Raw genomic sequence first — 18,396 nt, 5'->3', positions numbered from 1 at the left:
AAAGTTAGCGACATTGGGTTTGGCAATTTCTTCAATACAACATAAAAAAGGGCAAACTTTAAAAAAAGAAAGGATTTTTATCTAGAATATAAAAAAAACTCTTACTAATCAATACGAGGATAAATAATCCAATAAAAATATGGGGAAAACATATGAATAGACACTTAGTCAAAAAGGATGCACAGACAGCAAAGCACATGAAAAGATGCTCAGCGTTATTAGTCATTAGGGAAATACAAAATTAAAAAAAAAAAAGGAAAGCCACAATGAAATAACACTATACACACAACAAAATGGGCCAATTTAAAGGGTCATCAAACCAAGTGAGTATTGGTGAGGATGTGGAGCAACTGGGGCACCGGCGGACTGACGGTAAGGAAGTAAAATGGCAGTCACTCTGGAAACCAGTTTGGTAGTGATGTACACAGAGGACCCCGCCGTTCCACTCCCAGATTTTTACTCAAGAAAAATGAACAACTTGCACAAAATGTTTTTAACAGCTTTATTTCTAATAGCCAAAAACTGAAATCTCAAATGTTTATTTAAATTATGGTATATCCGCTTAGTGGGCTACCATTTAGCAATTAACAAAGAAATCAGTGATACACGCAGGGATGAGTCTCCAAATAATTACGATGAGTGAAAGAAGACAAAAAAGTATTCACGTGGTAGGATTCCACTTTTAGGTAATTACAGAAAATTCAAACTAACCTACGGTGACAAAGCTGATCAGTGACGGCCTGGGGCTGAGAAGAGTACGGAGGGATTCTAGAGAGCACCGGAAGGCTGGGGGCGGGCCGAGAGGAGGGCTGCTCGCCATCCTGATTAGAGCGCCTCAGGGCTGTACACATCGGTCAGATTTCACCAAACTGGACACTTAATTTTCAAATGTCGTTCACCTTTTCACACTTGTACTCCTCCAAGTGTACGATGCTGATTCCCAGAGGTTAAATGACACGCGATGGTGTCCTCGGCTCGTACAGCTAATAGAGTGTGTGCTCACTCATTCTTCTAAGATTTTATCTTCCCAGTCGGGTGACTACGATGTAAACAGCGGAGCGCCAGAGCAGGACCGCACCAGCTCACAAGTGCCAACGGTGCTTTTATTCCCAACTCTGGTTAGACGTGTTCTACTGAGAGTTTGCACCTCGGCCACGGTGAAAGTATTTACGCCACGGAAACTGGCAAATGCTACCCAAATCAGGGCTTTCTTTGGGACGGCTGGCGGGTAAACGTTTACCAGCCCAACGTACATAAAAACAAGGTTCACTGGAATTCTTGATTTTTAATTCTGCAAAAGGATTCTGAAAACAATTAGCCTAAAAACTTGCCTTTACCAAGCTACAAAGTCTTGCCAGGGAGAAAAGCAAAAAGAAAAAGATTTTCAGACACTCATCCCATCAAGAAAACCTTTTGCAGAGACCCATCTTTAGTTGCCTTGACCAAATGACACCGGACAGTCCTCCACGGGACTCACTGTTGACACAGCCTCTCCCCTACGACCTGGAGGGTCTGGGCATGATTCATCAGCTCCTTCCTGCATCCAAGGAGCCCCCGGCTGCCAGGAGGACTCGGGCTGCCATCTCCTCTAGCAAACACCAAGGGTCCCTCGCCTTGCTTCCCATATCTGCTCACAGACCAAAAATGTAATCCTGCTCAAAAAAGAGGAGCACCAGACCAAGTTTTCTACATGGTGGACTCCAACTCCAGCCAAGAGAGAAGAGGTGTGTGACACAAGCTGTATTTGTACCAGGCAAATCACCTGGACACCAAGGCCTGATACTTCTACCAACTACTGGGAGGCAACTTAGCATGGGAGGTAGCCCCTCTTCCTTCAGCTCTCAATGCCAGCCCGAGTCCTTTTTAACTGTGTAATATGGTGTGAAAAATACACGTGCTGATGCTCCATCATCTCATTAGAGAATTCTCAGGTAAGGAAAAATGCTGAAATTTAAATTAAAAAAAAAAAGATCTCTTTAATTAATTCAGCAGGGAGATGATCACATTGCAGAAACAGATCATCCTATTTCATGACATGTTAGGAAAATAAACCTCAGGGCTTTTTCGCCTCCACTGCATAGAGGTCTGATCGCTTCTGGCTAAAAATGGGGATTTGCTGGCGTATTTCAGCCAACTTCTTCAGGTCTGCGAAAACAGGAAAGTGTACCATTAATAAGATGTAACTCCTCCCTAACCAATGAGAATTTCCTCCCCAAATAGCATAAAAACCACCAGAATCTCAGCAAGTAATAGTAACCTCAGGCTTGTCCAGGGGCACAGGTGGCCTGGCACCGCCCCAGGAGTCATTCAAACCAAACCCAGAAAACCCACGCTGAGTGCCAGCCCCCGGGGTTTGGCCAGAGACCCAAAGATAAATGAGAAGGCGGCACAAGGGCGCCCCTCCAGGTGACAGCAGCTTCACAGCTACTCAATCGCCTCAGACTGGCGGGGACACCGGGGACCTGAGCTGTGCCACAGCGAATCTTACCTATGTCTGAATACACGACTGTCTCCTCGGCGCCAGCTTTGGCAACAACCTCCCCCCTGCAAGAGATTCGGGAGGGCGTGACATGAGTGGGCTGCCAGCCTCGGGGGTGTCAAGATCCCTGGTCTCTCCCACCTCGCAGGCCACAGGGGAAGGATCGGGAGCTGAAGACAAGAAGGGGGGCGCACAGGTTCCTGCTCTACCGTTTAGGGAGCTGCGTGGCCGTGTGGCAAGTCAGCTGCCACCTCCATTCCCCAACCTACGAGGTAGAAATGAGAGCTGTGAGACTCAGAGGATTGCGGAGTAGGCTTTGTAAACTGCCAACGGCTGGGAGACGGCAGTTATTCCGCGATTACAAGCCTCCAGGAACAGAGCTGCCGAGCCGCCTAGAACCAAGGGGAGCTCCGTCCCGTCCCTTCGTGAGCGCGTCAGGAGGGCCGATTCGGGAGGGTCCGGGCCTCCAGGCCTCCCGAGGCCAGCGCTGCCGGGACCGCCTGCCTCGGCCTGCGCTGCCTGGGGATCTAGGCTATTGGCTTTCTGTTTTTGCAGGAAAGTGGTGGAAACCACACCCCAACGGAGAGGAACCCCACACGTAGCAATAGCAACATTCCCTCCCGAGTCTGCAGAAAGGCTGACCTGGAAACCTTCCGGTTCCGAGTCTCTTGGCCCGAAGCAGAACTCCCAAGACAGCCTAGCAAAAGGAAATTCCTCCAAAGCACAAAATAAATAAACTGATCTAACAAACAGTCTGACGTAGTAACTGGTTCTGCCTCCCGGGCGACCACAGACAAGCACAAATGACCTTGCCAAATGACCTCTGGCACAAATGACCTACAGACATGATCATTAACACCATTTAACCGAGTTCTTTTTTATTCTTTTCTATTTCTTCCCCATTTTCCCTGAAAAGAAAGCTCTCTGGGTTAACCCCAGGACCCATCCTAATGTCGATATAAGGCAGAGGCCCCCAAATCCCAAAGACAGAATACTGAAAAGGAAGAAATAAAGATAGATCTCGAACTACCACCTCATGTCGGAAGCAGCCGGCCTGAGGAGTAACAAGCTGCTAGTGCCTCCCAAACCCTAATGTGCAGGAGGCTCCCTGGCCATCCCTTCTCAGGCCGTCCCCTATCACACACGTTAATCTTTGGGTCCTATAAAATCACATGAGAGAACTTCAGGGACCCCACAGTGAAACATGACCCTTCTCAGCTTCATTACTGGCATATTTACCTTCAAACTACAGCAATACACACCAGTGTGCTGGTGAGTGTATAATCACACAAACGCGTGAGAAGCAGTATGGAATAAATCCAAGTCCTGAAGTCAAAAGTCCAGAATCTAAATACCAGTCCTAGCTGCTTTGTCCCATGAACTTCAATGCTACCATCTAGAAACTGAGCTTAATACAGGAAAAGTCTCTAGGAGGTCACCCGGAGAGCATGGGTGTGAAAGTGCCATGAAAACTGTACAAATAAAAAAAAAAAAAAAAAAAGAAAACTGTACAAATACAGACCATGAGCTACCACAGTAACAAGTGACTGGCCGTGTGGCTGGGCACACACTTTTTTTTTTTTTTGAGTAATGTAGTGTGTTTTATTTTACAATGAAGATTTCAGAAAACAAACCACCAGAAGCAAAGTTACAAGAGAAACTGGGGAAAATATTTACATTTCATATTATGAACAAAGGAATTGTCCCCAAACATAAAGATTACCTCCTACAAACTGCTAAAAATACCAACAACCCAGTAAGAAAATGAAGACACAGTTCCCATCACAGGAAATACATCTAGGCCTTCAAAACCCAAAAGCAGTTTGGTCTTGCTCCTACAAAGATAAAGGAAGAGTACTTAGTGTCCCTTGGCTTCACTAGCACAACGCTCTTTCCTCTCGCAGAGGACAAGGCCATTTCCCTTAAATGAACTCACCCTCCTCCACCCTCTATTCAGTATCAGGGAGCAAAATCCTCACCCGGTAACTAATTCCTGCTCTAGGGCCAGCCACAGAGCCTCAGTTTTAACTAAAAGCCAAGGGTCTGGGAGCCCTTTGGACTGAAATCGCCCAACCATCCCTGCTGCCTGGTCTCCCCCACGTGACCCAAGTCCAACGGACCACAGAAGGTGCTCAGAAACTTGGAGGGCTGGGGCCAAAGACTCAATCGGCACAGCAGGACCACTTCTTTCTCACATGGCTTTCAAGCGGAAGCATCTCTTGCTGACGAGGTAGAGACGTGGCAGGCACGGGGCGGGGGGGGGGGGGGGGGGGGGGATTTGGGGGGATTTGGGGAGGGGGCAGGGCTGGGCGAGAATCAGAAAACCCACCCTCCCAAGTGCAATCTCTCTCAAGCTCCCGCGCAGCCTGTCCCCGCGTGGCCAACTCACCAAGGACTCACAACAGTGCTGTGTCCCCAGGCAACATAGGAGGCCTGCTCATCCCGGGCAGGAGACGCTGTGGCCACATACAGCTGGTTATCAACAGCCCTGTTGTCAACGACAAAAGAGAGGCCGTTCATACGTTATAGACTGGCGGCATTTTTCTATCCCAAATGTACAGATTCTTCTTTTGAAAACTGGGACGGGACAGGCCAGCTGAGATGTGGAAGAAAACAGCAAAGCCATGAAACCTTCTCTTCAAAAAGTATCTTCTCAAATGGAGGTGATTTTGCCCCCTGGGGACATCTGCCAATGTCTGAAGACATGGACTTTGACTCTGCCACTCGTGATAGGGGGCTGCTATTAGCACCTAGCAGGTGGAGGCCAAGGATGCTGCGAAACATCCTACAATGTACAGGACAGTCCCCACAATAAAGAATGATCTAGTCCAAAGTGTCAATACCACCACAGTTGAGACCCTGGCCTGAGCAAACCTGTCAACCTAAAAAAGAGCAAGTCAAGGTGGCCAGAGAGAACGGACCAGCCTTGCTGGGGCCATAAGCCTGGCAGGGCTACCTGGCACTTCCCCACAGGGGCCCAAGTCCCATTATCCCAAATGAGGTAAGAATTCAGGTGGCAGCCTGGGTACAGCAACTACCTCACCTGGGAGCTCTCCAGGCTCGCTCCAAGCCGCCCAAGCTTCCCTTGCTTTCTACAAGACTGCGTTAATGAACATGCATGGTACCGGATGCCCATCCCCATCCTCCACCCAGCACCAGCCAAACACCTCTGCTTCCTCCCCCAGTAAGAATCACCATCATTTTCAGAGGTGAGAAAACTGGCTACATCGGGGTAGGGAAGGAGAGGGTTGATGGAAGGAGCAAAAGGGAGAATTCTAGAGATCTGGACGTGTTCCATGTTGACCTGGGTCACAGGTGAACACACATGTAAAACTTCACTGACCTACAGACAAAGTTGGTGTACTTTTAAGTGATTATACCTCAATTAACAGAATTGTAAGGAAGGAAGCTAACATTTCTGACCAATATTCCATGGTTTTCAGCATACTTTACACAGACACACACAGTCACACTCCTTCTCCCTTCAGGTTACATCCCCCTCTGGTTTCTGCCCTTCAGCACTCACCCTCCACCTTAGGGGAGGCAGGAAACAGCTACTCGGACACGCCAGACACTGTGCAACGCCTCAGATTTACAGATTAGAAAAACAAGAGCCTTTAACAAGTGTCTTGTTAGAGCATTCCAGGGCTTGCAGAATGGGGTAAAGGATGGGGTGCGATAAGCGCCCCCATCTGAACGGCACAGTCAAGGTGGTGATTCATCTTTTCCAATTGCATCTGGATGTCAAGACATGCTGAGTCAGGGGCAGCATTCTGCGTCAAGACAGTTGGGAATTCCACCAGACTGGAAATCTTTGTCCAGAACAACACAGAGACACTGGCAGGTATGCCCAAGATGCTTTCTTACCGGCCTCGTTGAAGCAGCTCCCAGTGGGCGGGTCCGGTGGTCATGTTAAAAGCTGCAGGATACACCAAAAGCTGGCAGCCTTGGGAGAGAAAGGCCGGAGAGTGGGTGCAGGTTAACAACCCACACCACGCTAGCTCCCCATCTTGATCCTCACCCTGTGGGGACCAAACTCAAACCTTCCCAAGCATAAAGAGGGCAGCCAAGCCGGACACTGTCAGGAGTATTCCGTCACGGCTCTGAACTCCTTTAGAGACACACACGCTATACACAGACACACAAAAATAGTGGTAACGATGATCAAAACCACAGTATGTGACTTCACTTAAAAAAAATAAACATTCAAATTTCTCTCAGCACCACATTTTGTAATGCTTTTCAAATGAACTGAGGTTCAGAGTAGGTGCCCTAAAGCTTACTGGGAGAACTTGACAGATCTGCCAACCCGGAGCCACGTACACCTTTCCTGCTGAGCAGGCAGTCACAATCTTTGCACCCACCCCCTTTGCCAAGTGAAAGTCAGGGCCGGGTCAGAGCAGCCTGGACAGGCTGGCAGGGATGCTCACATTTGTGGGGCACCATACGAGGAACTATGTTCTCCTGCCCTAATTTCCACAACAGGCCTATGAGAAAACGGAGATCCACACTGCTGCAAAGATTAAATAATTCAAAGTATCACGTCTATTAACGGGGAGAGTTGAAACCAGAACTCAGATCTTACGACGTGGCTCAGTGTTCTTGCAGGACAACAGGACACTCCTCTGGGCCAAAATGTCACAGACTGCCGTTGTACTGTAGCCAACATCTAGGACTACTGGGTGTACCTCCATGACAGACACGGCAGACCACATCCTTACTTCCAGGGGGCTCCATGTGACTCTTTCCAAACATAGCACAAGAGGAGCTCAAAGAGTGGAGCAGATTTCGGAACGTGACTCCTGCCTTAGCTGCATGGTGTGTTGAACCACAACCTCCGAAAAACCATATTGTCCATGTGCAGCCAGAGTCTGAGCAACCAGATGGGAATGGAGAGATGAAGACCTCCTCTCCAAGGGTATTATGCTGAGTGAAATAAGTCAATCGGAGAAGGACAAACATTATATGGTCTCATTTTGGGGGGGAATATAAATAATAGTGAATGGGAATAAAGGGAAAAGGAGGAAAAATAAGTGGGAAATATCAGAATGGGAGACAGAACATGGAAGACTCCTAACTCTGGGAAACGAACTAGGGGTGGTGGAAGGGGAGGAGGGCGGGGGGTGGGGGTGACTGGGTGGCGGGCACTTGACGAGATGAGCACTGGGTGTTATTCTGTATGTTGGCAAATTGAACACCAATAAAAATAAATTTATTATTTAAAAAAAAAAAAGGAAGACCTCCTCTCCAGTTTTTCTAAGGGCTCCGTTTACCCACAAAGACCAAGCCAGAACCAAATCTCGAAGCACCCACACCCCACATCACACAGCTGCGGTGCTGGCCTCACCTCTCTGCGCGTAGATTTGCGCGAGCTCTGCAAAGCGCATGTCGTAGCAGATGCCGAGGCCCACTCTGCAGTAAGCTATTTTTCAAACAGAAAAATGCAAATGAAATGTTAACCTCTTGCAACATGGTGTGGCAGTAAAGCCTCCACCTAAGATCACAAAACTGATGGCAAGACATTCACGCAAGGCCATGGATGGAGGAAAGGTATACGTTTATTCCTATTGGACTCTAGCTCATAAAGACACCATTTATCTCAGATTGGAAATGAGAAATTCATTCTACTTGAATGCGTCTCTATGTGGGAGGTGTTCAATCACTGCCGAAGAGGTAAACTCTGGAAGCGACCGTGCTACTAGCAGGCGGTGACCAAACAGTAGAGCAAAATCATGTCAGACCCTCAGCATTTCATTCATCCAGCCCTTTCTAGACCTCTGACCATTCTCTGCCCTTCCTACTTGCGGCCTTGCAGTCAGGGTACGTAAGGAAGCTGGAGAAGGGACATAAGAGGGAAAAAAAAAGAGGGAATACCTGATCCTCTTCTACTGATACTACTAAAATGTGGACGTGTCTGGTACTTACGAGTATCAAAGGTGGAGAAACTATCACCAGGAGTCAGTGTTTTAGATTCATGAAATGTAATTTTCCCAGGAATGTCAATGTCAAACAGATGGAGCTGCAGCACAAGTAATGAATTTGGTTACTTCCACTCTAGCAGGGCTCATGGCAATAGTAACACACCTCTCTCCGTGGGCAGCAACAGGGACGCTCTGCGATCGACTATGCAGACAGCAACCCCACCTGTCCACAGCCCACCCCACAAGCTGACATCCCATCAAAATGAGTTCTATTATACAAAATGGGAAAATGGTGCTGTAGGGCTTATGACACTTCTTTCCTAGGTGGGGTGTAACTGATGTCTAGGTTTCTTTTGGGAAGCAATTAACATGTTATTCTTTTACTCATTATAAATGCTAAATATTCCTCAGCCATCAGAAAGGACAAACACCCACCATTTGCTTCGACGTGGATGGAACTGGAGGGTATGATGCTGAGTGAAGTAAGTCAATCGGAGAAGGACAATCATTATACAGTTTCATTCACATGGGGAATATAAGAAATACTGAAAGGGATCATAGGAGAAAGGAGGGAAAATGAGTAGGAAAAATTAGAAAGGGTGACAGACCATGAGAGAATCCGACTGTGGGAAACACACAAGGGGTAGTGGAAGGGGAGGTGGGCGGGGGGATGGGGTGACTGGGTGATGGGCACTGAGGGGGGCACCTGACAGGATGAGCACTGGGTGTTATGCTATATGTTGGCAAATTGAACTTCAATAAAAAAATATACATATTAAAAAATAATAAAGGCATTAGAACATAAAAAAATGCTAAATGAAGTCTTCACAGAATCATAAACTGACACATCGGCAGGAGATACAGAAAGTGGGTAAGCAATTAAAAATAGGTAAAATTTTCCAAACTAAATGCAGCAATATATAGAACAGTAACATCACTTCAAAATTGGATTTATTCAAGGAAAGCCAATGTTTAACATTAGGAAACCAACCAATGTAATTTACTGCATTCACAAAATAAAGGAGAAAAGTCATATAATCAACCTAAGAGGTGAATACGCATTTGGTAAATCTCTACATCCATTCTTTTTTTTTATTATTTTTTTACTTATTCATAGAGACAGAGAGAGAGGCAGAGGCAGAGGGAGAAGCAGGCTCCATGCAGGGAGCCCGATGTGGGACTGGATCCCGGGTCCCCAGGCTCATGCCCTGGACCGAAGGCGGCGCTAAACCGTTGAGTCACCCGGGCTGCCCTCTACATCCATTCTTAATTTAAAAACAAAAGAAAAAACCTCTCCTGGTAAGGGAACTCCCCTAATCTGATAGAGTATGTGGGGGTGCGAGGGAGGAAGGAACATCATATTTGGTGGTGAAATATTAAACCTTTTCATTCTGAGGTCAAGAACAAACAAGGACACCGGATACACCTTTGAGTTGGAAGCAAGGTCCCAGTTGTTGCTAGGAGTGATGGTGAAAATACCTATTATCATGTTGGCCCAAAGAACCAGAGGACAGAGTTTCACAGCAGCTGGAAATTGAAAGAGAAATCCTGAAAAGAAGGAGTCCAATGAGAAAAGCCCTAAATTCTGCATATAAAAATCTATCCAAATCTCTGGCTAAGTAGTGAATTAAAGATGATAGGCCTGACTCCAAGCAGCCCAGCTAAAGCCAAACTACTTTAGATAGAACAGAGCAGCTGAAGCTACTGCCCACCTCACAAAGGAAAAAGAGTATGGTGTTTGAGTACAACCAAGCGACTACTCACTAAAACAAAAAAATACAAAATTTTTCAGAGTAATAGAAGCTAGAATCTCAACATATAATCCAATATGCAATCCAAAATTACTACACAAAGAAACAAGAAAATGTTACCCAACTTTAAACAAAAGACAATCAAGGAAGCAGGACTCAGATATGATCATTACAAAAAAGTAGCTATTGAAACTAAGCTCAAAGGTATAAAGAAAAAATATGCTTTTAATGATGGGCATATAGGAAATGCCAGTAGAAAAATAAAAGTTTATCTGAAATTTTAAAAGATTTCACTGGATTGGCATACAGAAGACTGGGGCTTACAGAAAACGATTCTGTGAATTTGAAAATGGATCAATGGAAAGTGTCCACACTGAACAAGAGAAAGAAAAAAGGGAAAAACAAACTTGAGTCTTGGGGACCTGGACTGGTGGAACGGTATCAAAATTGAAGTCCAATAAGACAATGGAACAGAAAAATATTTATCAAGATAATGCCCCCAATATAATGAAAGAGTTAAATTTACAGATTAAAAAAGCACAAAGCAGGACAAATATAAAGAAAATCGTATCTAGACAGGTGCATCAGAGTCAAAACAGTGAGAACTATAAAGATTATGAAAAATAATTGTAGAAAAAAAACATGAATTACATACAGGATTTCAATACAAATCACTTACCAGAGAAATTTTTTTTAAAAGGCTAGAAAGTAACTGAAAAACATGGCTCAAATTGCTAGGAAACAAAAGAAAACTATCAACCCAGAATTCTATTCCACCAAAATTATCTTTCAAGAATGAAGACAAAATAAAGATATATTCATAAACGAAAACTAAGAGAATTCCTATCTAGCACATAGTCACTACAGAAATTCTAAAGAAGATCTTTCTGTCTGAAGGCAAATATACCAGGTAGAACTATGCTCCTTAGAAAGAAAAATACCAAAAAGGTAAACACTGATAAACAAAATATTTTTATCTTAATTTCTTTAAAATACATAGGATCACTCAAAAATTTAGTGTTTTGTGGGGGATTAATAATATATTAGATGCAACATGTAAGGCAACAATAACAGAGAAAATAAGGTGGGGAAGGAAAGGGTCCTATTCAACTGTGAAGTTCTTAAATTTCATATGAAGTGGTACAACATTAATTCTAAGCAGACTGTGAAAACATAGGGTGCATGTTGTAATCCCTGGGCAACAACTTAAAAAAAGGCAAAGAGGTATAACTAAAAGCCAACATAAGTTAAAATGAATTCTAAAAAATACATTTAATACTAAGCCAAGAGAATGCAGGAAAGCGGAACAAAGGAAAAAAAAAACAGTAAAATGTCTAAGGCCTAAATCTAACCATATCAATAATTACGTTAAATATAAGTGGAGTGCACACTCCAGCTAGCAGGCCGAGATTATCAGAATGAAGACAATTGTAAGAGCCAACTGCAGGCTACCTACAGGAGAATCATTTTTTAAAGATGTATGTATGTATGTATTTATGATAGACAGAGAGAGAGAGGCAGACACATAGGCAGAGGGAGAAGCAGGCTCCATGCAGGGAGCCTGACGTGGGATTTGATCCCGGGTCTCCAAGATTGCGCCCTGGGCCAAAGGCAGGCGCTAAACTGCTGAGCCACCCAGGGATCTCCCAGAAGAATCATTTTAAATACAAAGGCACATGTTGAAAATAAGGAATTAGAAGATGATGTATTTTACAACACTATGTATAAGAAGCCTGGAGTGACCATAGCAGAGATAAAATAAACTTTAAGACAAAGAATATTATGAGGAAAAAAAATGGATTTCGTAATGCTACAAGGATCAATTTACCAGAAATATTTAACAATCCTCAATGTGTCTGCATTTATGACACCTAGATTTCCACTCTCTTCAATGTGATCTCTATATTAATGCAATTCTAACCAAAATTTTTATAGATTTTCCCTTTGCTGAAACTGATAGGCGAAGTTAAAAAAATTTTTTTAAAGATTTTTTTATTTATTTATTCATGAGAGAGAGAGAGAGAGGCAGAGACACAGGCAGAGGGAGAAGCAGGCTCCATGCAGGGAGCCCGACGTGGGACTCCTTCCCGGACCCCAGGATCACGCCCTGAGCCGAAGGCAGACGCTCAACCGCTGAGTCACCCAGGTGTCCCTAAGTCTAAAATTTATATCAAAATGCCAACATCCAAGACTGGACAAGTTGACGATAGCAATTAGTCTAATGCCCCACGTGTGTACAATATTATGAGAAGAACTAGGGAACTTTACGGCAAATTCTCAAGAAGTAATGAGATTTGCCACATTCCCTGCTTACCTTTCTGTACTTTACCAGTAAAGTTCCATCAGGCCCAAACACGGCACAAGTGTTATATAATTTCCCAGCATCCTCTTCAGGAATGGAACCTTTCGTTGAGAGAACCACACAGGGAAAGAAAATATTCTGAATTTGTATATCACTGGACAAACACTTGATAAAGGGTCACTTGGGTCCAACAAGAAAGTGTACTATCTTCGAAGGGTTAATTACGGATTGTTGGTTTTTTTTGTCTTGAGTAAGATCTTTCAGAGATAAACTCCAGAGTACAGATAAAACATAAGTCAGATACCAAAGAGAGGTTTCAAAAATAACCAAACTGTTTCTGGATTCGACTTTGATCTTGGGCTACGCTTAATCTTTAACACCAACAGGGAGGATTCACTGTGGCTCAGCTTAAATTCACCAGGTCCTGCGACAGAACTTTATCCAAAAAGGCCTCAAGGTGGAAATGTAAGCCGGTCCCGCCATCACTGAATGTAGTTCCTGCATTTCTCTTTTTTTTGCTTTGTCTTTTCTTCACCTCGTTCATTTCTAATTCTTAATATAACAGAATAGTCTTGCTATATTTATTAAAGTTTTACTGTACTTTTGATTTAAGCAAAGAGAACATTTTAAAATGTATTTCAAAACATTTATAGAGCTACTTGATGTATGTAACCTCTTTGTGGAAAAAAAATTCTTAACGTTGTATTAGTATAATGAAGACACTCCAATACGGTTTTTCTTTCCACATTTCCACCTGCCCGTGTATTCCCATTGCTTCTCCTGGGAAAATCGTTATCAGTTTGGTGTGTCCTTATACGATATTTACTATGTGCTACATTACAAATACCCGCAAAAAAAAAAAAAAAAAAAAAAAAAACCCACAAAAATACATAACCTTCATTTGTGTGAGGGACTTATCTGTATGGGAGTACTTGTTCATGTCATATTGAACTCGCTTCTTCCATGTAACAGTGTGTCATAAACATTTTTCCACGTTACATAAAACCCACCTCATTTTTTTTTAAGAGTTTTTATTTATTTGAGAGCGCACTGAGGGAGAGGGAGAAGCAACACCCCGCTGAGCAGAGGGCCCAATGTGGGTTTGATCCCAGGACCCCGAGTTCATAACCTCAGCCAAAGGAGCCCCGAGGCACCCCCACCTCATTCTTTTCAATGCCTAATTTACAGGGTTTGCATTCCGTGGTTTAAATGTAACGCCAACGTTTAGGCCATTGTACCTTGAGGGTAGGAAGTTACCTCCAATGAGATACACGCTGCATTCCTTGGCTACCTCAGAAAGCTTCTGTGTGGATTCACCAGGAATTTTCTCAGCATATTCAGGAAAATATTTCGTGCCGTATGGAGAGTTAAAGCATTCCTAGGATAATGTTGGCAGAGGAAAAGGGGAAAAAAGAAACATGAAAATATCCAACCCGTTTTAAAGTTCTGCTTTAAGGAGGCACAGCGGCCTTCCCGAGCTCCGCTCCCCAAGGGGTTAACCGGGCCTGAAGCCCAGCACCCCGGCGGCTTGGGTCACGGGTGCTCGGGGGCCTACCTGGCCACCCGCCCCTTCCTCGGGGTCAGCAGGAGAACCTCGGTTCCCCACCTCGATCGCAGGCTCCCCCCAAAACTCGGCTTGATCACAGGCCTTTGGGTGTGAGAATGAAGCCACAGCGCAAACTGTGTTAGCAACTGTGGAAGCAACAAGGCCTGTGTGTGGAAAAACACAGAAGCTTCGAAAGCCAGAGGCTTTCCTCGTGTGTAAGTTCGCTCTTTCTGGGCTCCCTCCCAGCTCCATCGCTCTGATCCTGCGAATCCCGCTTCCCCCAGAATCTCCCAGCAGCCTCGGACTCTCCTTCCTTCACTCGCGGCCCGAGAGCGTGGAGCAGCAGCCGGCCCCAGGCAGGAGACAGGGCACCCGCAGGCTCAGGGCTCTCACTCCGGCCCAGCAGGCGGAATCCAGGGGAGACCCGGCTGCAGGTGCAGGTGAGCCCACACCCGTGGCCGGAAGCCAGGCCGGCTTCCCGGGAAGACCCTGCGCTCGCCCAGGTGCCTCCTGCTGGCCGCGCAGGTGACCCCGACCGCCTGGGGCCTAAAACACAAGGTGGCTCTGAAAATGCTCGTCCACCTCAGCAGGGCTGCGGAGGGCGACCCGGCCCGCCGGGGAGAGGCGGCGCAGGAGGGGCTGCAGGTGCGCTCCCTGGGACCCTGCACCTGCTGACGCCGAGGCGGCGGCCTCTGCGGGCGCCCCTCTGAAGCCACGGCCTGGGAGCCGCGCAGCGCCCAGCGGCTCAGGACGCGGGTCACGCAGGCTTCCTGCAGATGTTGGAGGCCTAGAGCCAGTCACGGCTCGCGGGCCTGCACGGACTTGGTGACGCCGGGCGAGGAGGGGAGTGTCCAAGGCACGGGCTCTCTTCCTCGGAGGAGTGTCCCCCACAGCACCCTGAGCAGCCGATGACCTCAGGGCGTCCCATCACCAAGACCACCTTCCAGAAGGGATGACCCGGGCCGCCCGCCGCCGCCTCCACACTCACCGGCAGGGAAACTACTTTGGCTCCTTGTCTCGCCGCCTCCCGGACGAGGCCACAGGCGCGAGCGAGGTTTTCCGATTTGATGGAAGAAACCTGGAGCTGGATGAGGGCCAGGCGGAAAGCTGCGGGCGAACAGAGACCCGGGGTTACCGGGGCCCGGCCGCCGAGTCCGGGGGCTCCTCGCCCGGGGGGAGGTCCGGGCCCCGACGGCGGCGATGGGGTCCGCGCGGGCGTTGGGATCCGCGGGGGCGGGGGCGCTAACCAGCCGCAGCCCACGGCGCAGCCCTTCACCGCAAACAATTATCCCGCACCAGGTGTGAGTGCTGCGGAGGCCGGGACACCCCCCCCCCCCCCGCCCCGCCTCCGCGGAGGGCGCAGGGCCCGCCTCTCCCGCAGCTCGAAGGACAAGCCGGAGTTTGAACATGACGTTAGCACTTACTGTTTGCTCCTGGGCTCAAGCTCCGATTCTGAATGGGACTCGGTGTGCTGCCCGGCTGCTGGGGGCCCGGGGGGCGGGGGGGGCAGCCACGGCCTGCACCTGTGCGGGGTCACCGGCAGGGCCCCTGGGGGGGGGGCAGCCACGAGCTGCACCTGTGCAGGGTCACCTGTGCGGGGTCACGGGCAGGGCCCCTGGGGGGGCAGCCACGAGCTGCACCTGTGCGGGGTCACCGGCAGGGCCCCTGGGGGGGCAGCCACGAGCTGCACCTGTGCGGGGTCACGGGCGGGGCCCCTGGGGGGGGCAGCCACGAGCTGCACCTGTGCGGGGTCACCTGTGCGGGGTCACGGGCAGGGCCCCTGGGGGGGCAGCCACGAGCTGCACCTGTGCGGGGTCACCGGCAGGGCCCCTAGGCCCCCGGGAGGTTTTGCTCTCACCCCACGAATACTCCTGCGCCCCAAAGAGCACGACAGTAAGTAGCAAAAAGAAAACAAAACAAACCACCCGCGAGGCTGACGGGCTGGGGAAGGAAGGGCGCGCAGCGACTCTCCCGCGGCCTGGCCTGTGCGAGGGCTTCGCCAGCCCCGCCCCGCCCGTCGGCAGCCAGGGCCGTCAGGGGCTGTTCCGGGCCCACCGCCTCTAGGCCCATTTTACAGGCCGGGAAACTGAGGTTCCGAGGGAGTCAATGACCTGCTGACATGCGCTGGGCAAGCCCCCGATGCCCCAGGTCTCCAGACTAGGCGTCCGGGGCCTCCCGTGGAAGAATCTGGCAAAGGCCTGGGGACGAGCGGAGCTCGCACGTGCCCCGGGGCCGGTCCAGGAGCGGGACGGGGAGCGGCGCGAAACCTAACCTCAGAGCTCAACGCCAGAGGCAGGCGGTCTGTCCCGGTTTTTCGCTCGGAAGAGCGGGCTCTCCCCTGGGCGTGAGGGGTGCGACGCGCACCCAAACCCGGGAACACAAACGCTCCACTCGCCGAGACGGGGTTCAAGCCGCAAATACCTGCGGCCGATGCCTTTGCAAAACCCACGCTCAAAAATCAACCTGAGGTGAAGCGAGCGACGGCGACCGCCCCGCCCCGCCCCGCACGGGCGCGCTTTCTAACGCGGAGCCCGGGGCCTCCGGGACGCTCGGGCCGCCCCCCGGCGAGGAGCTTCCCCACGGACTGGCGGCGTCGCGCCCCTGCAGCCCGGCGCCCCGAGAGGCCGCAGCGGACGGCCCGCCCGGGGCCCGGAACCCCCGGGGGGCCCGGGAAGGCCCGCGGCACGGCGGGGACACGCGGCGGAGGCGACGGCTGGGCCGGGGCCGCGCTACTCACTGGCCATCGCTCTCCCGCGGGGCAGCATGTGCGGCGCGGCGCGGCCCGGCCCGGCGCAGACCCACCGACCGACGCGGCGCACGGCGCGGGGCGGGGCCGCGCACGGGGGGCGGGGCCGCGCGCAGGAGGGGGCGGGGCCGCGCGCAGGAGGGGGCGGGGCCGCACTTCCGCGCACGCCGCGCCCCGGCCGCTGGCCCCGACCCATTGATCCCGCCCCGCCCCGCTGGCCCCGCCCCCGCCTGGCCCCGCCCCCTCTGCCCCTGGCCCCGCCCACCCCACTGTCCCTGGCCCCGCCCGCCCGTGGAGCGCGGCCTGCGCGGGGACCGGCTGCGGGCGGGGGCTCGGGCTCCGTGCGCCCAGGGCTGCGCGGCGGCCCCGCTCCCGAGGGTGAGCGTTAGGGGCTCCGGCCGCGGCGTCACGCGGAGGGGAAGGCGGGCACTTCATGCTCTTGTGCTCTTAACGGAAATACGCTAATACTGTTAGGACTTTTGCATTTACGTTTATTAGGGTGTCTTTTTGGGTTTTTTAAAGATAGATTTGATTTGAGAGCGAGCGCGTGGGGCCAGGTGGAGGGGCGGGCAGAGGCAGGAGAAGCCGGCTCCCCCTGAGCAGGATTCCAGGCCCTGAGATCCTGACCTGAGCCAGAGGCAGAGGCTTAACGGATCGAGCCACCCAGGCGCCCAGTATTGCTTTTGGATTTTTGTGTTTCGTGTATTTGTGCCTTTTTGTCAGGTTTGGGGATCAAAAATCATAAAACGGATAAAAGCTTGCTATCCTTTTTTTTTCTTCCTTGCCATTTTTTTTTTTTTTAATGCTCTGGAATAGTTTATCAAAGTGGATCTAGTTTTTAAAAGGATACCCTAAAGACATTTTTGGAATAAAGACATTTAAGTATGAACCAGATATTTGATGCTTTAATGAATTTGTGATTATGCCAATGTCTTTACTCTGAGAAGAAGCATGCTGAAGCATTTAGGGGTGAAGGTCAGAATGTCTGGCTTAAAAATGTAGATAAAAGGAAAATATGTGAATATAGAGCAAATGTGGCAGATTTATTATGTCTAAGAGAATATATAGCTATTCATAGTACTGTTTTAATACTTTTTATTTATTTTTATGTTTTAATACTTTATAAAAGTTTTAAACTCTAAAGCTTCAAATGATAAAATTTTCATAATAAAAAGCTGGGGGGAAATACCTAGCAATTATGGATTTTTTTTGAAGGTTTAGCAGATTAGCTGGACCTGGCTTTGTAGCAGGAAGATACTAACCTTTTAATTTCTACTCTGCTTATTAGCTTATTAAGTCTTGAGTCAATATTGGCCACTTACAATCTGCAAAGTCACCCATTTCCTTTAGATTTGCAAGGTCACCGGCACGAAGTTGTATCTGACAGGGGTACCAAACATCGCTGGACCTGCTAGTAGAACACCCTGGGGGAGCTGCCCAGTAACTCATACATCAGGCTGGAGGCTGAGTCATCAGCAATTTAAACTAAGACACAGCTCTGAGCATGGAGGACACCTTGCGAGGGGTCGGTGAAAGGCCCAGCCCAAGAAGGGCCTGGGAAACCGGGGAGCGAGCCACCCGAGGGGTGGGAGAACCAGGAGTGACAAACAAGGCCAGGAGTCTGTGGGCGCTGCGCTCCCCACATCATGTG

General features: G+C 49.1%; 1 protein-coding gene across 1 annotated transcript; it reads right to left on the bottom strand.

The window, feature by feature from the left end:
* Window positions 1–488: 488 nt before the first annotated feature.
* On the bottom strand, window positions 489–16,826 carry NIT2 (nitrilase family member 2). The gene is made up of 10 exons (XM_038582601.1): window positions 16,737–16,826; window positions 14,988–15,106; window positions 13,711–13,831; window positions 12,466–12,554; window positions 8,405–8,498; window positions 7,827–7,901; window positions 6,347–6,425; window positions 4,869–4,967; window positions 2,489–2,544; window positions 489–2,145 (listed from the first exon to the last, which is right to left on the bottom strand). Exons 1-10 carry the CDS (start codon window positions 16,762–16,764, stop codon window positions 2,054–2,056), a joined length of 852 nt encoding a protein of 283 aa, XP_038438529.1. The 5' UTR covers window positions 16,765–16,826; the 3' UTR covers window positions 489–2,053.
* Between the last annotated feature and the right edge of the window lie 1,570 nt (window positions 16,827–18,396).

This window comes from Canis lupus, chromosome 33, assembly GCF_011100685.1.
Source record: "Canis lupus familiaris isolate Mischka breed German Shepherd chromosome 33, alternate assembly UU_Cfam_GSD_1.0, whole genome shotgun sequence".
In the NCBI taxonomy this organism is placed as follows: Eukaryota; Metazoa; Chordata; class Mammalia; order Carnivora; family Canidae; genus Canis; species Canis lupus.
This window is presented reverse-complemented; position numbering and strand designations above follow the sequence as displayed.